The sequence below is a fragment of the Xenopus tropicalis genome, chromosome 6 (assembly GCF_000004195.4).
Source record: "Xenopus tropicalis strain Nigerian chromosome 6, UCB_Xtro_10.0, whole genome shotgun sequence".
NCBI lineage: Eukaryota > Metazoa > Chordata > Amphibia > Anura > Pipidae > Xenopus > Xenopus tropicalis.
In genome coordinates this window covers 40,698,731-40,721,633 of record NC_030682.2, presented here as the reverse complement: position 1 = coordinate 40,721,633, position 22,903 = coordinate 40,698,731, and the positions used below count along the sequence as shown (strand labels likewise).

The 22,903-nt window shown below is 38.0% G+C and overlaps 1 protein-coding gene and 1 pseudogene across 2 annotated transcripts; one reads left to right on the top strand and one right to left on the bottom strand.

The window, feature by feature from the left end:
- On the bottom strand, positions 1 to 22,591 carry npy (neuropeptide Y). Of its 2 annotated transcripts, XM_012964911.3 has the most exons (5): positions 22,574 to 22,591; positions 14,963 to 15,245; positions 13,998 to 14,185; positions 11,176 to 11,256; positions 1 to 2,081 (listed from the first exon to the last, which is right to left on the bottom strand). In XM_012964911.3, exons 3-5 carry the CDS (start codon positions 14,183 to 14,185, stop codon positions 2,057 to 2,059), a joined length of 294 nt encoding a protein of 97 aa, XP_012820365.1. In that variant the 5' UTR covers positions 14,963 to 15,245; positions 22,574 to 22,591; the 3' UTR covers positions 1 to 2,056.
- LOC116411818 lies at positions 16,294 to 16,451 on the top strand (annotated as a pseudogene).
- Positions 22,592 to 22,903: the final 312 nt, after the last annotated feature.

Below are 22,903 nucleotides of genomic sequence, written 5' to 3'. Positions count from 1 at the left end.
TTGCTTATTTTGATTATGATTTATTACACTCAATGAGATTCTTTAAAATCTTGCATTTAAAATGCTATATATTTTATTCATTCAGTGCTAAAAAATTGACGGAAATGGTATAAAATCAAAAGAGCATCGTATGACAATTTACACTTAATATTACATTGTTATTCTTTCTGCTGAGGATGGAAGAAAATGTTAAAGAAAATCAATGCATTTGTGACCACTACAAAAGTACCTTTAATGCATGATTACATTTGGATAACATCACATGTATTAAAATGGAGTTTTATTTAAGACATTTTAAATTCAGATTGAAGATTTTCATTTTTAATTGCCTGTCTTATCCCAAGCTATCTTACTTATCATATGCACAACGTGTGCGTATTCTATACTGTAATGCAATATACAGTGCTTAAGAGCTGGATTTATACCACAGCTGTACTTCTATCAAGATATAGATTTGTCCCACAATTTCTGTAACCCCACATCTCATTTTTGTCAGGAGAGGAAAGCAAATTAATGGCTATTGAACTGCAAGTAGATTTTGCTAAACATAATACACTTATATAATGTTACTTGATCTATTGAAAATAACATTTACATTCATGTTAATTGCTATTCAAAACAAAGCAAACCTTTACAAACCTCAGAATGTTACCGAAAACAATTTACTCACTTCATTTAGATAAGTCATAGTAAGATTCTGGGGTGTCCCTAGTCTGTGGGACCTGCTGATATGTTCTACACTACTAGTAAATGTGGAATATAGGGGTTGTGTTTGTACAGATGGAATGTGGGGTCTTTTAAACAACCTTGTGCTATAATGTACCATGTGACATGCTTACAGCACACATACAGAATATGACTTTAAAGAGCACACGTGTGGATCTTTATAGCTCACTGCAGTACACAGGCGTATTTACAATGACATAAATTTATTGGAAAGTGTTTCGTGTTTGGGCCAGGGCTGCCATGGGGATGACAGGCAGGAGTCCAGTCAGGGGCCTAGTACAAATGGAGGGCCCAGACTGCCATGAAAGAGGCAGAGTGTGAATGGCTTGTGGATGCAGTTGGGCCTATGAGGGGTGCAGCTAGGCAGGTGTAAGAGTTCCCATGATTCGAGATATGACAGATCTATTACTGGAACAGCATTCAATCATTTCCTGTACATCTTGATCCAATCAAATCCTTCCATCTAGTCCAAATATTATAGTACTGCTTCAAGAGGGTAACTATTCAAATCCCACACCTGGACTGCGCTGTGTTGTTTGCACATTGGCAGTCACAAGGCAGAACCAAGTAAGGTTATTGGTGTATTTTATGCAGTCCAGTGCACTAATTATTTGTATATCCCCCCATGTGTTCAATGTCCACCAAATGTTCAGGGTTAGGTACAGGTATGGGATCCATTATCCAGATACCTGTTATTCAGAAAGCTCTGAAATATGCTTTGAAGCAAGTGTTATATCCCCATTTAGTGCAAAAGACAATTTCAAAACATTAATGTAAATAGATGAACTTTTTTTCCATGTGTTTCACTTTGCATTTCAATAGCCAAGAAACCAGCAGAAACCAAATCCTGCTTTGGCAAAATACTATAGCTATAATACTGAATTTTAAAAGCTGGCTTTAAAAGGGGGTTTCAGAATGATTTTATTTTGCTAGATAACCAACACATGGCACCTTAGTTAATGCACACAAAAATAAACACATAATAGATACAGCTGAAGATGCGCAGACAGCGGCGTTATTCGAGAGGGATGCCGTTAGCACTTGATTCCCAATTGGCCCTTTTTGCCAGCCCCTCAGATATGTGTACGCCCCGTTACTAGCTTCTTTACACTTATCCTGTTGCATTTTACAATGCAGAAACCATGTATTCCACTGAGTCGCATTTGTTTCTGTACGGGTAAAATGGATAATAAAATAAAATCTACAGATCTTCAGAAATGTCTGCATGCATCGGTTGTGTGTTGAAGGATTGATAAAGTCTTATTTGTCATAGAACTATGAAGTATGGATGAAAAACTTGTAAAAGACTTATGATGAGCTTCTGTTTTCATCACCACATAGGGGGGTCTTCAAACCTGTGACACAAAGAAATGAAATTGGTCATTATAGTTCATACATGCGCTTCCTTGAAAGGGAAATTGTTGATTATTTTTAAAGCTTTATCCCAATGATTTTTTAATACTTTCTGGCCAGTGTGGTAGCCTATAGCAACCATTTAAAAGCATGTTTTACATTTCTAATTTGTAGAAGGCCATTGGAAGCTCTATTATGCAATACACAATAGGCAGAATTCATGTCCAAAGTAACACTGTAAGAAATTGGAACACAGGTTCCCTATAGCACCAAAGATGGTTGGCTTTATGATCAAAGAGCACACATGTAGAACCTACACTATGGTCTTTATATGAGGGCACTGATTCTGTGTTTGGAGGTACTTAAAGCTGTACAAATGTGACTTCCCAATCAGCCCATAGAATGTCCTTCTTACCACCTACGATATGTGCACATGTGAGCAATGCATCAAATCCAGCATCAGTGTTACAGCTCCCCATATGTAATAAAAGGCACTAAATTTGCCCAGGAGCAGTAACCAATAAGATGTTTGCTTTCAAATAGGTTATCAGTAAATTCTATCTACTGATTGGTTACTAAGGGGTTATTGCTCCTGGTCAATTTTAGTGCCTTTTATCATATAACCAACTTATTGCCAAGACTGCAGCAGGTTGTGATGTAACATTACTATTTTCCACCTTTTTTTCAATATGTAATAATAAAACAGTACCTTGTATTTGATCCCAACTAAGATATAATTAATCCTTATTGGAGGCAAAACCATCCTATTGGGTTTAATTATTGTTTAGTAGACTTAAGGTATGGTCATCTAAATTATGGAAAGACCCCTTATCTGGAAAACCCCAGGTCCCGAGCATTCTGGATAAGGTCCCATAGCTATATTAAATTTGCCCTAAAGCAAACCTTTTCCCTATATATATTTAAAGCTGGAAGTATAAATCTATAAATCAATGTTCCTTTTATTACATTTCCCTCACACTAGCACTGAAACATATCACAGAAACATATAATGACCCTAGTATTATATAATAGTAATTTCTATTGGCTTTTGTTGCATATTTAAAGGGGTTTTTAATCTTTAAATGAACTTTCAGTATAACAAAGATAGATAAGTAATACAAAGTAACAATAAAATTAGACTTGTAGCCTCACAGAACAATCATTTTTTTGGCTGTCCATTAGCTTAAAAAGAGTCAGAAGAGCAAAGCAAATAACTCAAAAACTATAAAGAATAAAAAAATGGAGACTAATTGAACATTTAAGCACTTGCCATTCTAAAGTTCTAAAGTTAACTTAAGGGTGAACAATCCCTTTAAGAAAGATAAACACTTTCTCACTATAATATTGATACAGAAAAAAAAGTGCAGCCAAATGAGATCCTACTCACTACTCTTCTTCACAGATACCCAGGCCAGTGTTTCTACAGCACCAACTTCCCTTCTGCAATTTTCCCACCAAATTCCACCATTAATGTGTATGAAACCAGAGGGAAAACACAGACCAGATCAAGCACGCAGTGCATTGGTGCTGCAGAGCACACTAACAAGCAGCGGCCTGGCTAGCCATTGATTCATACTGTTTAAAAGCAAAATTAATGGATCCATATACTAATAATAAAGGTGCAACTGCTTGAGCAATAAGAGTTACAAATCTGCATGTGTTTGTGGGCCAGCCATGTAGCGCTTGTGGGTGTAGGCAAAGCAAAGAGTGCACAAGTGTTAGGCACAAGGATGCCCTGTACTAACTGCCTGCCATAGTCATCTGTATGATGTGCAAGCCAGGGGAATTCTAGGGAAAGCCCTTGTGCCTAATTCAGACAAACAAGGAAAACCCCTGACTACCCCCTGTATGGAGCACTGTGTACAGACTAAGGAGAAACTGCTCTTCATTCCAGTAGAACACTATTTGTGCAAAGTACATAAAACTGGATACTTTGTGTCCACTTTTTGCTCTTAGCATCTTGCCCCATACTTCATAAATGAGGCAAACAATATAAAAAAACAAATATAGCAGCGTGGAGAAACCATTTAGGGCTGCACTGCACATTTGTGCCCCTTTAGCGTATAGGTGCAAAGGACAACACTGAAGAACCATTTCTCTCCCCCGAAGGAAACTCTGTAAAGTTGCAATCCATATTAATGACAGTGTTTAGTAATGACCATATATGTTATACAGTTATACAGTTCCACAGAGCATATAAGTTATGCAGTTATGGCTGGTTTACCAGTGGCATATATGGAACTATATGGATGAAGCACTAACTTTTCTTTAAAAAAAAAAGATAGTTTGCTGTGTGCTTTAATGCTTAGGTTTTTGACTCCTGTTAATGTTCTTCAAGTTAAGTGCAGTTTGCAATCAGATTCTAAATATTAAACACAATGTAGGCAGATAGAGCGAGAACATTTAACTACAGTTCTAATGCACGAAAATCATAAAAAATGTTTGTTATACTGTACATTAATCTGTTTTAGGAGCTGCTTGGCTGCACTCAGCGTAATTGCGCTTTTAAGCTCTTTCAACCAATTTACATGTGAATAATAAAAGTTGCTGAAAAAGTCAGCTTATAATATTTTATTTGAGTTTTTACTTTTTGTCGACAATTTCCATAGATAATAACATTTTGTTCCGCAATCACAGTGTCTACATTGTACTGCACGACAAAGAGCCATCATTTGGCTACCAACTGTAACTGTAGGGCACTAAAACACAATGCACAAATGCTATTGTTAAAGGTTTTATATCACTCCATATACATTGTTTTCTCAAAATATTAGGGCAGGTTTAAGGCACTGTTGGGCCCAGGGCAAAGATATCATTGATGGGCCCCCAGATGCCCATGTTGAGAATTAGCTTACAGAGTGCCACCATCTAATTCTCTGGTGCTCAGTTATTCACAGGCACACTACCCAATTCACAGATCTTTTAAAAACAAAATGAAGGGTTTACTATTTCTGGGGGAAAGTTAAATGCAGACTAAATGGCAGCCGGTGGGTCCTGGTGTTCCCTAGTGGGGGGCTGTTTGGGCCTCTGTGTACTTGAAATGCCAGGGTCTATTTTGAATCCCAATCCAGTCCTGCACACAATTATTATGAATTATTATCCTATTGCAATAATAACTAACTAAGACTTTTTCACTGCATTAGAAGAGGCTATTCTTATGGAATTATACCAGTGAATTAAGCCCTGGGGCATTAAGATGCATTATAGTGATTTAAAGCCTAGGACTTTTTTAAAGTATTTAAGCAACACAATGCAACAAGCATCCCTATTCTCCCTAGTAGACTTACTTTCTACCCTGGCTCATCTGCCTCTTCTGAACAAAAAGAATACTGTCCCACGTGGTTTGCAGTGCAAACTTGTCTTAAACTTTATTTAACATTAATGGACCTTCAAGCAGTACAATGTTTGGGGTATGTGGGCTTACCCTACTCAGGTGTTTGAGGAACGGTGGGGTACATACTGAAGGGGCATCTGTAAATAGAAATTTCTAAATACAGTCATTTAAATTTGAATTTGGGGTGTTATACTAATGAGTGGACTTTCTGTAAAACAGCAGCAATTCCCTAGTCCCTTGGAATATTCCATGTTCCATTGCAATTTCTGAATGTTGCGCCCAGAAGAACCTTGCAAAGCACATCACTTTTGCTCTACTACAGTTTTAATGCAGAATTCTACTTGTTGTAGCTTTCTAACAATGTCTTGTTAGTAACTGGGCCCCCACTCTGCACATAATCGTGGGCGACTTGCAATGGGAGCAAAATCACAGGTCACCTGCAATCCCCTCATTGCACAAAATCACTGGTCACCAACGACCAAGGGTACCAAGGAATCAGACTCCTGCCGACCCCCCTATACCCAAGGGCCCCCCACTGGCTTTAACTATGGTTCAGCAAAAGCCCCAAAGCACTTCTGGAAGATCCCCCATTAAATGTTCATCTTCCCTATATCAGTAATTACTCATGCCTCCATAGCAGCTCCCCATCTTTTCATCTTTATAGGCCATCCGTTAAATGCCAGTGGCTTTGCACATGCTCAGTGTGATTAGTGGTCACCAAAATCATCAAAATGTTAGCAGAAAATAAGGTTATATCTGCCATGTATAAGTCTGTCAGTAAACTCCTGACTCCTACAGAAAAGAGGATGGGAAATTACTGGGGCATTTTCAGAGACACAAAGGGCTATGGTGGCCATGAGTCGGTATAGATGGCCAAAGCAAGAGGGCCATTATTTCAAGCCTTATTGTTTAGTTCTCCTTTAAGGATATCTGGTATTTTCTTCTGTTTAATTTTGTAACATGCCTATGATTGGAGCAAGAAATAACAGGAATGTCAGTTTACTAGTTTTTATATGCTGTAGACCAGGGCCAGAACTAGATTTAGGCAGAAGAGGCAAGTGTCTAGAGCTCAATGTTGGGGGGAGGGGGGTGGCGCTAGGCATAAACTTCTTCTGCCTGCCTACCTCTAGTCCGGGCCCCTATCCAGGTGACAACATGAGGGGGGTGGAGCACAAACTTTCTGCCACTCGTGTTCCAACCCCCTCACAATGTCACCACATGTGTGTGTGCTCGTTTGCGCAGGGAGGGGGCAAGGTGGCCAGCTGGGATGTCTAGGGTGCCTGGATGGTTTGGCCCAGCTCTTCTGTAGACAGTAGTTACACAAAACATTTTGATCTTGTGTAAAATATGTAAAATACAGTTGGCCAATATTGCCCAAGAAATAAATACAACATAAGTTCACTTTCCTGTGCTCCCCTGAAAAAAATATTTTGAGCCCCCCACCACATCATGTTAACACAGCCCCAAGCCCACAAACAAATTAATCAGCATGGCTGCAGGTGGGATGGAGCATGCCATGCAGGTGGGATGGAGCATGCCAGAGGAAAGGTGGTCTTTTCTGGGGTTTGCTGTAGGTAAGTTATGCCACCCCTTTATAGGGCACACGCTCGTATTAGTCAGTGATGCACAAAGGAAGGAGTGCAAGGGAATGCTTTACAGATAGCAATGCACTCTGTGCTGGATTGGATCAGTCATGTGTTGTTTGCTAATTTTGCAATAGAACCTGGGTTCTACCAGTTGTAAATGAGCCCTGTATTATCATAAAATGTGTTCTTGTGCAAGACCACACATCTCAAGGTGGCCATACACATCGAGAGGTCACCAAATTAACAGATCTTCTCCCAATATGCCCACCTAAGGTGGCCAATATTAGGCTAATGCAATCGTTTGACCCTAGGGCCAACCAATCAAATTACAATGGTGGGTATAGGCACGGTTGGACCAAGTACTGCATTAATAAGCCGATGCAGTCCCCAATGTGAAGGGAAAATCAAAGCTGCCGAATCGGTCTAAAGGACCCAAATCAGCAGCTTAAATCTGCCCATGTATGGCCACCTTTAGGGGGAACACTGGGTCCTATCCAATTGCTGCTTCTTTAATCTTTCTCCCCCCCCCCATATTATCTTTTGCATTCTACGTACAGTGGAACTTTTTTTTATATTATACACATAAATGCTGGACTAATCATTATTTAGAGCGCTCACTGAATGGAGCTCATTTCTAACCTTTCTCATTGTGACTGTTTTTACATTTTAACAAAGACCTGTTGTAAAAACACTTCCCAGTTAGCGTAAATGCAAGTCAATTTCATTATAAGGTACAGTCTTGTTTTAAATGTAATTACATCTGTTTTGTGCCAATCGATTACTGTCTACAATTGTATTACAGCTATGTATTGTGAACAGTTACTCCAGGGTTAAATACAGTGGGTTTATTTTGCTTATTGTTCTTGATGCTTCAACCTGGTATACAAGCAGCCATTGCTTTAAAAGTCTTAAACACCAATAATATCGTACGAAACCTCGTAAGTGGGAAATGTGCATACATACAGGGCCAATGTTCAAAGGTGTTATAATTGCATACATTAAAAAGGATATTGTCATGAAAGTGAAAGTGTTTTTTTCTTTGTCTGAAAACAATGTACAGGTATGGGACATTACCCAGAATGCTTGGGTCTCCATATCTTAAGTCTGATAAAAAAATTATTTAAACGTTAATAAAATCCAGTAGGATTGTTTTGCCCCCAGTATGGATTAATTATATCTTAGTTGGGATCAAGTACAAGGTTCTGTTTTATTATTACAGAGAAAAAGGAAATGATTTGTAAAAATTAGATTTATTTGCTTATAATGAAGTCTATGTGAGATGGTCTTCCTGTTATTTGGAACTTTTTAGACAATGGGTTTCCAGATAACGGACCCCATACCTGTATCTGATTTAGATTGACATGACAAAATCCTTTGCATTTTAAATGGTTAATTAAGTTTTTTTGTATTCTATTTACTACGACTCTACTATACTGCACAGTTATCCAGCTATCTACTATTATCTATTTATTTTCAACCGAAAAAGGGTAAATGGTATTATTCCCCCCCCCCACCCAGACCACTTGTATTACAATGCAGCCTGATGATATACTGTATTTACACAAACACAATAAAATGATTAGAGTATACATTTACCTTTTACCTTCTCAGTCTTGAAACCAGATATTAAAGGAACAGTAACACTAAAAAATAAAAATGTTTTAAAATAATTAAAATATAATGTACTGTTGCCCTGCACTGGTAAAAGTTGTGTGTTTGCTTCAGAAAGTCTACTGTAGTTAATAGAAATAGCTGTTGTGTAGCCATGGGGGCAGCCATTTAAATTGAAAAAGGGAGAAAAGGCACAGGTTACATAAGAAGATAACAGATAAACTGTGTAGAATACAATGGGAATCTATGCTACTTATCTGTTATCTGCTTAGTAACCTGTGCCTTTTCTCCTTTTTTCAATTTAAATGGCTGCCCCCATGGCTACACAGCAGGGTATTTATATAAACTGTAGTAGTGTTTATGAAGCTAACACACAACTTTTACCAGTGCAGGGCAATAGTACATAATATATTAATTATTTTTATACACTTTCATTTTTTGGTGTTACTGTTCCTTTAAGAAGGACATACTCTTCCATGGTATCTGACCCATTGGACTGTGTACCAAATGGACGGATACCATCCAAGTGGCCATACACATGCATGGCCACAAATTCAAAATTGTAGTAAATAGTAGAGAATGAGACTGGTGGCTCCTTTTCACTTCTTAATATGCCAATGCATTAATTACTATGATGTAATGGCAGAGAAAGCAAAGTGGACAGATCAGTGTTTTTAAACCAACCCTGACCTGCCATACATGACAAAATTATTGGGCAGTAAGGTTGAAATCAGTCATACAAATCTGGGCATGTATAGACAGCTATAGCCAATTAAACAAGGACCAATGATCATACCTACCTTTATTGCATAAAGCTAACAACTGGCGTAAGGCACAAGGAAATATCTTCCCTTACACAACTGGGAAACATAGCTATGTTTTTTAACAATTTTCAATTTTTTTTTTTTAAGCAACTTTCAACAGTAATTTGATTAACCAAACATTAGACACTGTTTTCTGTAGTAAATACAATCTCAGCTTGTGACAATGTGCCTTAAAAATATCATTTAATTATTGTTTTATTATTGATAATAATAGTAATAATATTAGACTTAAGCTGACCATACCGTAGTAGAACTTTGCCCCTTTAATCCATCAAAATAATAAAGGTTTTGAAGTCTGGGCAACATGGGAGTGTTCCTCGCTGTGTTTCAGCTTATTTTTCCTGTCGCTTTGGCAAAAAAAGGGAAAGTTCTCCACTAAATTTTTCAACCATTAGGCAGGGGTGCTATGAGGCTGTGACCACAAAATTCATATGGTATATTGTAATATATGGACAAACAAGCCCTGTTTTGATTAAAGGGGAGGGCTAATGCACAGAATGTCTTTATGTCCTATATTTATGAATAATGGGTGAGTGCAGAGGACCTCTTGTTGTTTCCCTGTCACTTTAGCATGACTGCAGCAAGATGGAAATCAGCATGCTGAGGCACTTTGTGAGAAAAACTGCAGGCAGTATTCACTGAGTTTCAACTGACTACTGTTCATTAGGCCAAGGCCAAAAGCCAGCACAAGACATCATTAAGACTGTGCCACAGTACTTTGCATCTAGGCCAATGGCTGTGAGCATTCTCATGATGTCAGCAATGATGTCAGCAGCCCCTGGCTTATCCCCCCTGCATTTCGCTAGTAGTCAGTTGCTGAGCTCACTTATCAAGGTGTAGCTAAATCCTTACTGCAGGGATCCCCAACCTTTCTTACTGGTGAGCCACAGTCAAATGTAAAAAGACTTGGAGAGCAACACAAGCATCATAGAAGTTCATGGAGGAGCCAAATAAGGGCTAAGATTGGCTATTAGGCAGCCTCTATGCACACTATCAGCTTACAGGGGCTTTATTTGGTAGTAAATCTTGTTTTTATTCAACCAAAACTTGCCACCAAGTCAGGAATTCAAAAATAACTCCCTGGTTTGGGGGCACCGAGAGCAACATCCAAGGGGTTGGGGAGCAACATGTTGCCCCCGAGCCACTGGTTGGGGATCACTGCCTTACTGGAATAACTAAGGGGCTATAAAATGTTGTAATTGCACACAGCATAAAAATACTTTCATTTCATGAATTAAATCAAGGAGAACTACCTGTTACGCACCACACAATGTCTCTACTGATCATTAGAACAAAAAAAGACAATAAATAAAATAAGATTTCTATTAAATGCATTGATCAGTAATATACACATTTGGAGTTCTAAAGTCCGTTCTTAGATCAAACTAAATTATTTGACATTTCCAGCAAAGCTACTAAAATCCCCCCTTGTAGCCCCCTCCCTTTGCATATTTGGTTTGGACCTTCTTCGCTTATAACATAGTACTAACGACAACATTCTAGAGCTCTAGGGATATACATAAGACAGTATAGAAGCATTCATTCACAAATGTCAACCTAACCAGCCTTTAAGCTGCCTCCTTCTTTCCACTTCTTTTCACCCTATAGAGCCAACCCCACAGTTTAGGAACCACTGCCCTATAGTGTTTCTAAGTATTTATAAGTGGTGATTGCATTGTTTACAGTTTTCATTTTTAAGGACCCCTCTGTTACTTGCGCGTAATAATGAATCATTCCTTACCGTGATCGGGGGATGTTTTCTGTGCTTTCTCTCCACCAAACATCTGAAAGCATTGTCTCTGGACTTGATCTCTTCCCATATCTGTCAAAGAAAAAATATTTATTTGTATTAATTATCATTTAATATAAACCATAATGGTCAAAATCCTGATCATCAGCCTGTCCGTATTCTCTTAACCCAACACCTAGCCTATAGTTAGTATCCAATAGCTTAATCTAACAGTATGAGATTAAAGAGGAATCTAAAAAAACACACATTTTGTTTTGATTCTCAAATTTGTATGACTGAAGAACATAAACCTACATATCCAAATCGTATTGTTTGTTATATATTCATGTGGGCCAGGGTGTCAGAAATATACAGGTGGATCTAAGGGTAAAAATCATAACCTGAAGCTATGTTCATTTCTTTGGTAAATATTTTTAAAACCAAAGAAAATAATAATTCTGATTGCCAAGTTTTATTAAAACCCTTAATATGAAATCTATCTATCTATCTATCTATCATCTATCTATCTATCTTTCTTTCTATACATATTCCATCCTATTAAACACATTATATGGTCATAATTACTGTACTTTATGAAAACAATGACAGAGGTTTACTTATTAATTACATGCAAGGTTAATATTGCAGTAGACAGAGAAATTCTGAAGTGAATGATAATGTGATTCACAAAAATCTCTCTTCACCTTTGTTGTCTGGGAATAAGCTTTAAAAAGCTACGATGTGTGAGGCTGATTTGGAGAAACCTAACCTAGGGACCAGGGGCAAGCAAGAGATTTGACATAAGTTCAACTGCGGTACAACATGCAATTAAAGTGAAGTCATCTGTATTTATTTTGCTACTTTAGTTACATAACATGTTTAGCCTTCACTTCAGCATTTACCTATTTTAGTTGTTTGTATGTATTTATTTTATTCTGTATTAAGTGTTTCTTAAATTGATATAATTTCCTAAATTAGATTTATCAATCAACTTAATTCTCATGTTCAACCAGTGGGAAAATATAGACCGAAAAATATAAAGAACTGCAGTGCAGAATACATAAGATGAATCTGAATAACGGGTATAAGAAATAAGAACTAGAATTTTACAACTGGAAACCAGTAGACCTGTTCTTATAAATTCCATATCACGCTCATGTAAATTTATACACAGAATGAATTGTGTTTGGGGCTGACTTCCTGAGTTCACTTATATCACATAAAGCAAAGCCAGATTTTGGGTATGAAGAAATTCATTTTTGGCAAATGTAACAAACCAACAAAGAATAATACCAATATGATTTTGCACATCTCATATATAAAGTTTAAATCTTAAATCTTATTACAGCTATAATGGAATCCTGGTATCACTTAATAACTAATACTGTGGTTATGCATGCAGATTTCCAGTTTGATATGTGCTGGAAAGTGATAAATAGACAAAAAGTACATTGCTTAGAGTAAAGATGCATTGCTCTTAGGTGCTATAAAACAACAACATAGTGTTTCAACCTTAAATCTTTTCCAATTAGGAGACAGAACTCTAAGCATCATGTTTAAATAGGTATCACAGTCACCCTATACACCCCTGTAGTCTACATCAAACTGTGCATTCTAAACATGCTTTGTACAGTCAGTATAACAAAAATATTGTGTTTACATGTAAATAACTGTGCTGCTTAGTAGTGTTACATTGCACTGAACCTAAACTAATCATGTGCAAAATCCAAACTACGTATCCAGTTAAACACCTGTTGCTTTTCTCTTTTAGCAGGCTCCTGCCTTTTTATAAATGTAATGCTTTCTGTTATATCTGACCATAATATTGTCAGAGATGCATATATCAAACATACTCAGTGTGGAATTAATTTGTGTTACACTTAATTCTTAATTCTAGAATCATCTCTTTGTGGCTAATCTCTACCCAATAATCAAGTTACTAATACAGGTATAGGATCTATTATCCAGAACGCTCAGGACCTGGGGGGTTTCTGGATACGGGATCTTTTAGAATTTTGGGTTTCTTAAGTCTGCTAAAAATCATTTAAGCATGAAATAAAGCCAATAGGACTGTTTTGCCACCAATACAGATTCATGCAGCTTAGTTACCAACAAGTACAAGGTACTGTTTTATTATTACACAGGAAAAGGAAATCACTTTTAAAATTAGAATTATTTGCTTAAATTGGACTCTATGGTAGATGGCTTCCTGCAATTTTGTGCTTTCTGGATAAAAGGTTTCTGGATAAGGGATCCTATACCTGTATTAGTAAGACTTGTCGACTAGCTGGCTATCTGACTTCTGGCAGTGATTTTTGGGTAGAGATTAGCCACAATTAGAGTGATTCTAGAATTAAGTGTAACACTTCTCAATTCAACACTGAGTGTGTTTGATGTCTTGAAGTATACCCGACAAAAACCCATATCTGCTTTTAAATTTCCTAGTTAAAAGAACTGTCCTCAGTCAGTTATCTTTTCAGCACAGGCAACCGACTTCTGCCAAAGCTTCCTTGCCTTTAATAATGTGAATAAGTATACACAGCTGTAAATATTTTCAGAGGAAAATGCTATGGCAAAAAGGTCATTCCTTCTTTCTAAAAAATCTATCCAAATCTAACATTTGCCCAGCGGGGAGCAAAACAATATTGATCAAAACAAAGGCTGGAAGCAATTATTGTAGAAATTAGTATGTACACAATTATTTTCTATTGACATAGTGCTTCATTTACAGAATATCATTTTGCTGTGAGTGAACTGAAAAGTTTGTGTTCTAAAGAGCGCAGCCAGGAGAGTTGTAAAATGATATGCTTATAAAACAAAATGAAAGTGCCTACCTCTGTCTTGTTATAAGGTTAATATAATGCCTCAGTGCAGAGTAATATTTGGCCATGTCCTCTGCTGGTGCGTCCTCCCCTGGATTGTCTGGTTTTGATGGATAAGCCTCAGCAAATGTACCCAAGCAGATCAGCATAGACAGACACAAAGTGAGCACTGACATCCACAACCTCATGTTTCCCTGCATCTGCAAGAATGAAATGAATAAAAGGAGCATTAGTGCGACTCAGGCAGCTCTTGTCACTGTGAATAGAAACCTACTGTAACAATACAAGCTAAATTACTATCTTCAAAATAATTAGCTCTTTCTAGGGGAGAAATCAGAGTCCCTATTGAAATAATAACAGAGAGAAAATCTTCCATTGGATCTGAATGATTATATCCAGCATTCAAAGGTTCATTTAGATGCAACCCTCACTCTCTAAGAACTGGAGATAATAGGGTTTCCCTCTTTTCTGACACTTTAAGTTTGAATTAAACCACACAATCTAGGAAATTAAGCAACAAAAATCAGCTTCACACTAAATACATTCTGACTTTCCATTTATGGTAAATTGTTTTTGAAGCAGATAATAATATAAAGATCCTTCTATAGATATAATTATAATGATAAATTATACATTATAATTATACATATGTATGCTTATAAACAATTATTTATAAAAAAAAATATAAAGAATTATACATAGAAATGATAAATATCACAATATATATATAAGGGAATCTTGACATTATTCCTGCACAGTTCATAAGATTAAAAAGAGAAAGTTGTAAAGTACTTAATGCTATGTGCAGCACTATGTGTTAGTAATTCCACACATTAAGATTGGATTTTAGCATTTTACACTGCACAGAGGCAAGTGTTCCAGCACTACTTTACTTTGGTACCAAGCACAACTGTGAGTATTATCTCTATTCTATCTAGCAGTCACTTTTACTGAATGGAAAGGGGCAAAGTACTTACATTTGGGTCTGTAGAAGATACTTCTCTATTTTGTCTCCTCTTCTGTGCTCTCTCCACCACTCTCTCTGTAAAGTCTTCACTGCAATATTAACAAGGCTCTGTTTTCTTCCTGATCAAAATCCTGAGTGGGTTCTCTGCCATGCTGTGCCTTTTATTCTCTCCCAGTTGGGCAGGAGGGGCTTGAGTTAATTGTGCCTCTGTGACTGAGAAGTCGTGCACCTCCTCCCTGCTTTACGGAGTTCACACGTCACTAATAAGTAAGATCTGGCTGACATTGGTCACACTAAAAAAAAAAAAAGGGCAATTTGCTTTTTATTCTTTCAAATGTCACAAATTGCTTGTGTCCCTGACTAAAATTGAATCTGATATGAAAAAAATGTATATATATATATTAACCAACAAACACACACGCACATCAAACACACTCATCAAGAATTTAATAATGTCGTGCCATGTACTTTTTTTCATTCAATTTTTTTTCTGGTTTCAAGACCCCTCCCTCGCTCATTTTCAGCATCACGGGCAGCTGCAGCAAATGAGAGCCTTTTTTTTTTGTCAAACTCATACATTCTCATACGTAGGGCCTGTGACGAACCTCTGACTCATCAGGCTGGAGATTTCAAGTTCGAAAATGATTAATTTTGAATTCCATGGTGGAAGAAGGGGGTTAGCATGTCTGAACCGTTTATAGATAACATCTGCAAATCATTCCTTTTATGGAGGTGTCTATGGGCCACATGCTTTGTTCTAGGTGAGATGATGGGATGCAAAGCTCCGTTCCACAAATAGACCTGCCACATGTTGTACATCAAAATGAATACCTGAAGCCAAGATCCAGTTCTATTTTATTTCTTGTCTTTTCTAGCATATGTGTTTGCATATTTTAAAATTATGTGCACTCCACTGACACTCCACTGTAACTGGGTACAGTCTACTCTTCTACTGCTGTGCAACAGCCTGCACTCCACCCACCCGGTATCACTCTAAATTCACCGCTGCAAATACAGAATGTTAAGCCAGCGTAATTATTGGAAATGTTTAGAAAACAGAACAGTTCATCAGTTCCAGGGAACAAACATTTTACATCAATTAGATATCCTGCTACTCTGAATAAATACAATATGGCACATGTACTTCCCTAAGTGCAGTAAACATCTCCAAAATGCATAATTTTTCTCCAGAATTCCATCATCATTGTGGTCGCAAAGGGGCATTACTCTTGAATTGCGCAGCACCTATAACAAGCATTGACGCAACAAATTAGGCAAAGTCATTCTGACTGCGGAGTCAATGCCTGCCGTCATTTCAGGTGTTTAGAGTGCTGCCACTGCAGCTTTGCGCAGTGGCAGTATCATAGCCAATGAGGTCAAACCGAGGTGTGATTATTGCTAATTGTGATGAAGCTGAAGCTTGATGAAAGCGGAGGGGCTGTGTTCCCATTAGGCAAGAGTTGCTGACTTATTTTTTATTGGGGGCTTCGCACATGCTCGTTATGCCTAATCATGCTTCACTTCCTTGTCACAGCCATTAGGCGGGTGGGAGGTATTTTACTTTTGTTCCTTCCAGCTGCCAGCTGGAGCCTTACCAAGGCGATTAATGGCATTGCACCCGTACACTTCCGCACCCTTTTTGTGTTTGATTTGTGCACCCTGGATAGGTGTCATAGTCCTCTGGGCTTGACCCTAGGCCAAGACTTGGTGGTTTTCACCCTAGTTTCGGCGAAGGTGGATCTGCCTGCACATGCTGTTCATTGGCGAAAGCCTTGGACACATGAGCATCAGAGCCCATACCTTCGAGTAGGACTCACAGGCGATGACTCAACATCGTTTAGAGTGCAAGTGACCTGTGCTCTCTATTCTTTTACTGCAACTGAACTGCAGTGATTGAGGCAGGGCACTGAGGGAACCCTGGAGCTACTGCCTGGTCAGGAGGTGGTGGTAGGTAGCCAGAGGTAGCAGGGTTCCCCTGAGCAGCACCAAGTGCAACTACAAAGCAAGTACCTTTAATGAAAGTGGTTTTATCTGGGACTGGCTGCAGGGAAACTGCAGGGGCCACAACTGCCTTGGTGGATGTAAATGAGCCCTAATGCCTACTGTAATATGCACGGAAAATACCAAATGGCTATTATACTTGATATAATTACAAAAGTATGCAGACATAATAAGCACAAGTCCATTAGGAGAGATTGTCCATAATGAACACATTAATGGAATCTAACCACTAGATGGCCTCACATTCCCATATGAGACGTGCAGGGAAGGAAGTAAAACAAATTTGCAAACATATTCGAAACATAATGATAAAGAGACTATGACTAAGACCTAGGGAACAATCTAAATGAAGATAAAAATTTGGAGCTTGGGAATAATCAAGGAAAAGCACTGAAGGTGCAATATAAATCTGATTGCAGAAAACATTGTGGAACATGCTATTCATTCAGACCCCTGGAGGATAATGGGGTCAGTTTACAGACACAATTTATGAATATTAGCACCCCTGTGTGGGAATTTGAAGACTCTGTATATTCTGAAATGTAAAATGTTTATATTCCTTGCAATACAGGTAACTATGAAGTGTAGCACTGTGGCTGGTCCTGAGCATTAACTCTATCACCCCCAGTAGTTCAGCATCTAGTATGTTATTATGCTGAACTCATCGGAAAGCCACTGTTCCATTTCCATTCCATTTAGACATTAATGAGAATATCACCCAGAGTCTGATTCATTCCAGCAATAGCATTCAGATTACTTAGGGTGCAGCCAAGGTGTGAATGAACGCTTATGTACAGAAAATGATTTGGCGCACTTACTGATGTTCCGCCTATCGCCAGGAGTCAGACTGAATCCAGGCTTCTTTGAAGTGATTTGCTTATCTCTATGCATTTATGCAGAAAGGCCACCCTTTGTACCATCCATGTTCTCCCCTTTTCTGATGCTTTTTGTACATAAATGCTTGCTGGTATTTAAATCCTGCTGTGTTGCACTGGGGGAATAATGAAAATGACGTATACACAACAAGAATGATGATATATTCTACATATAATCTCATATATTCTCATATAATTCCAGTACAAAAACTAGTAATTATGCTTTAGGGATGTAAATTATAAAGGTGACATACCTAGAATGTGTGTTGCAAGTTAGATGAGGGTTTAGATCCCCTTTACTAAATAAATCTAAATATATTTCAGTTTTCTGTGGATGCAAGTATATACCTCATACAGGACCATTATTACTATAACACATTGGCAATATGTTCACTTAATATACTGTGGGGACAACTGAATATTCGAGTTGTAAGTGCAAGTTATAGGCCTAGTTACCCATAGTATCCAATCATCAGGACGCATTTACAGGTCACTTGTGTCAATGGAAGCTTGAAAGCTGATTTGTTGCTATAGATTACTGTGAACTGGCAATTTTTTGTTGCCCAGTACAATTTTGGAGCAATATTTGTGGTTTTGCCAGCAGCAAACCGTTTCATAAATCCACCCTAGAATATTGCTGGTTTGTTTCGACTGAAAATAGAATGCAGACAACGTCAGTGGTATAGGAGCCTGGCCCCTCTAAATCTAAGGAGCTGTCTGGGGGCCACGTGTGGAAGAAATTGGCAATATGCTGCCTTTTTTTCTATGAAGAACAGTTGTAATATAGTGGAAAGGGACTTCTCTGACAAAGTAGGGCAGTATAAATGCTATTGTGCAGTGAAAATGCCTTGACTGTAATGTAGTTTCACTGTTCCATTAACTAGAATGCATTTTGCAGTTAAATTTCTGCAAAATTTTCATGGTTTTATGATCTTTTACACAGTGAAGTTTCCTCATAGCTCCCTGTAGGAATCATTACCGAAACTAGCATCAAATGGTAATTGATAAATATTGTGATAATTAGCTATATTATAAGTATTAATCAGGCCACAAGAAAATCACGCTAGCGTTTTATGAATTTATATATTTAGCAACAGAAAAGTGACCAGCGCTAATCAGAAGTGCATTCAAATGATACAGTAAAAATGAACAATAATTAATAATTAGTCAAATGATTATTTTTATATTAATAGTCAAATGGGATTAAGATGATCCCCTTGAAGTTAGAGGAGACTGAATTCATAAACCAAACGGACCTTTTACCAGTTTGACGCTGTTGATATAATAGAATTACATACCTGTATGGGGGCCTAGGTTTTAAGGTTCAGGCAAGCTTTGTGTTTGTGCATAACACTGAAGCAACTTCATGGCTTACTGCAGTAGCATTCCATATGAAAAAAACACAATATCTAATTTATATGAGAATCCCACTTCATTCTTGTTTTAATTGCTCTTTCTTTGCTTCCATGAAAAGTGCCACAAGTTTCAATTTAACTAAAGGGCCACTGATTTAACATAGCAGCCTTTCTTATTAGCTACCATTTCTCTTCTATGTATTATAATACCCCAGCAAGGGGTGTAGCTTAGGGACTTTGGGTCAGTGACATGACATTTAGTAGAGTACCTCTGCAAGTTATCTGCCTTCCTTATGTTTACATTTAATGTTGACCAGTGCATTTACTGTGGGAAAAGTATGTTTTTTTTATGAGATTGTGCTCCATGCTAGTCAATTACCCTTTGTTGCTTCCTTTTCTGCTCCCAAAAATAGTTTTTTCCATATTATGCTTGCATGTTATGTACAGGGTAAGGATGCGCCAAATCCAGTTCTTTACTTGCCCTTACCATCCTCTATCTGCCCCCTGGCAGCCCTGCAGTCATGGGCTCTGCCTCTCAGTTATCACACCACAGCAAAACAACAGACAGTTATTATGACAGAAAAGCAAATATACTGTATATAATGTGGGTGACAGAAAATCAGAGTAGCAGAGAGAAACCCAGATAGCATAAAATGTGACAGAATATAACCAAAAGAAAATGGATTTCCTTCTGCTCAGTTTCCTTATGTGAAGGTTAAATGCCAAGTTATGTCTATATGAGGTAAACTGGGCATTTTTACTGCATTTAGTGCACAGTGAAGGGCTTTAAACTATCCTCATCCTAATCTAGCTCTTTGCCTTTGTTGCACTCCAACCCTTTAGAAACACTATTCCTATCAGTTGCACTTGTATAAAAGAGTATTTTGCATGTCTCTACTCCTTTAAATTCCTTAAAGTAAAACTAACCTCATTTTGTTCTTATTTTAAATGTACTTAGAATAAAATAATACAAATGTATTGTTATGTATTTGTACAGGGTGCTAACAAACTTTAGGATTGAAAGTCTGCTTTTCTGGGTATATTTATACATAATCACAACACTATCTAATCTGAAAGACCCTTAATAGCTCATTTGCCTTTTTCTGGTCTGTTTAAATGTATTTTATCTATAATGGTGTGAAAATGGAGCCCAAATTTTAAGATGAGATCAATTACTCTTCCTATAGAGAAATGTTTTCCTATTTAAACAATATTCCTTCTGCCAGCTTCATCACAGCTATCTAGCCATTTTCATTTTCATAAATATGTACCCCTCCTGAACTTCCTTATGTTTAAGTTTCTTCATTCATTTAAATGTTTCTGTATTTCTTTAAAATTCAGTTGACATGTGTAACCATAGCACATACATGCATGGCATACTTACATACAGTACATTTTATGATGTTTTTAGTGTCAGTCAGATTATTAAGCTCCGCCCCCTCACAAAAAATCTTCATGATCTGTCCCCCTTCCCCTGCTCTCCTTTCAGCCCAATCGCTACCTGTTTGCGCTGCTTTGCTACAGCGAAGTTCAAGGCAAGAGACGGGCTGAGGAGGGGGGGGCTGCCATAAAGCAGACCCTATGGTTGCAGGGGCACCCAGGGGGAGTCCCCTGGGAGCCCCTGCACCAATAAGGTCTGCTGTATATGTAGTTACACCACTGTTAAGGGCTTCCCCTGCCCTCCTTTCAGCCCACTCGCTACCTGTTTGCGCTGCTTTGCTACAGCGAAGTTCAAGGCAAGAGAGGGGCTGAGGAGAGGGGACTGCCATACAGCAGACCCTATGGTCCGGGCCCTCCAGTCCCCTGGGCACCCCTGCAACCATAGGGTCTGCTGTATATGTAGTTACACCACTGTTGAGTTGATCATGTTTCAATACAAAGAGTAGAAGTGGGCGATCACCCCTATTACTAAGAAAAGGGACTTTAATTAAGATTAGAGAGACACAAGAGAGAGACAATTTCCCAGACATGCAAGCAATACTGCTACAAATTCAAATTGCAAGAGGTCAGTAAAGTCAATTTGCTTCAAGGTCATTCTGAGAGGGCTGGCTAAATAGATATCTGGAGCCCTTGCTGCAATGCCATATTTCAAAGTTTCTCTGCTGTTTTTATTCTGTGCACCATCTAGTGGTAGAACGCCGGTTCTATTAATAGCTATTTCTAGGTTATTGTTTATAGATAAATAAAACTGTAATTATAAAAATTAAGGAATACTCAGTGGAAAATATTAGTGTGCAAAATAATTAGTGTCCCTTAAAGCCTGCATATTTCAGCTTTATCATTAAGCTCTTTATGTTGTAACAAGTAATTCTTCATAATGACTACAAGACGCAGCCTCCCTTTCCCAGCATGCATTCTGTATCTCAGCCACTGCTCTTGTATTGTAACCAACCATGGCAAAGTCTGGCTGTGGCAGCCAAACGATGACGATTTTCAGTGTAATACTGACACAAAGCCCAATTTCACATCTTATTTACTTAGCTACTTCATCATGATTGAAAAAACTCACACAGATTGCTTTTGTTTGTAGCTTTGTTTGCTTTGTCTAGCACTATAAAAGCAATGGCAAATACATTCATGGAAGAAACTTCTTCCAGAATTACGTACAACAGGACCAACTGGGCATTAATTGTTCAGACTGGTCTCTATACTGACCCTATTTCTTCAGTGTCTGAAAGAACTAATGTTGTTCCTGTCATGTTCAGTGATGAGCGAATCTGCCCCATTTTGCTTCGCCATAAAATTTGCGAAACGGCAAGAAAATTCACGAAACGGAGAAAAATTTGCGAAACGAATTTGTCCCGCGTCTTTTTTTTGTCGCCCGCGGCAAAGGGGGCGCGAAACAATTTGCCAATGGCGAAATGCGGAAATTCGCTGCAAATCCATGCCTGGTGAAAAAATTCACTCATCACTAGTCATGTCCTAAATTTAATTTTATGTATTTTATGATACTGCAGATGCCCACCAATAATGTAGAATCCTACAGAGAAATGCGAATTGTACAGAGAAAATAAAAAATATTATTTTTAGTGTCAAATATGCATTCTTATACAGGTATGGGATTCCTTATGCGGAAACCCGTTATCCAGAAAGCTCTGAATTACGGAAAGCCTGTCTCCCATAGACTCCATTTTAATCAAATAATTCAGAATTTTAAAACTGATTTCCTTTTTCTCTGTAATAATAAAACAGTACCTTGTAATTGATCCCAACTAAGATATAAATAATCCTTATTGGGGGCAAAACAATGCTATTGGGTTAAATTAATATTTTGTTGATTTTTTAGTAGACTTAAAGGAGATGTAAATGTTAAAAAAACAAATCATATATTTAGCCTTAGACTACTATTCTCTACACTTTACACTACCTAAATTTTTAATATAAGACTACCTTAATCCACTGTGTCCAGCACTTCCCTTTGGTGTTTTGCAGTCACATGTGCCATGTTTGAAAGTCTTCAGAAGGAACAGAAGCCCCCACCCTCCTGGAAAAAGAAATCCTGCTCATACACAGGCTCCTGCTGCCTCCAGGCATGTGCACAAGGGGCTCTCCACTTCCCACAAGTTGTCAGTGTAGTGAGAGACCTGAACAGGAAGTGTTACTCTGAACAAGGAAGGAGTGGAATAGAGCAGAATGTAACTCAGCAACCAGGTAAGAAAGAACAGAGGGACAAAGGCAGGCAATCTGGGAAGCTGTTTAGAGTAATTTTATTAATAGAAA

Coding starts and splice junctions, on each gene's coding strand:
- npy (XM_012964911.3), bottom strand. CDS start 14,185: ATGCAGGGAAACATGAGGTTGTGGATGTCAGTGCTCACTTTGTGTCTG. Junction 11,257..13,997: donor AACCTTATAACAAGACAGAG/GTAGGCACTTTC, acceptor TTTCTTTGACAG/ATATGGGAAGAGATCAAGTC. Junction 2,082..11,175: donor GAAAACATCCCCCGATCACG/GTAAGGAATGAT, acceptor TTTGTGTCACAG/GTTTGAAGACCCCCCTATGT.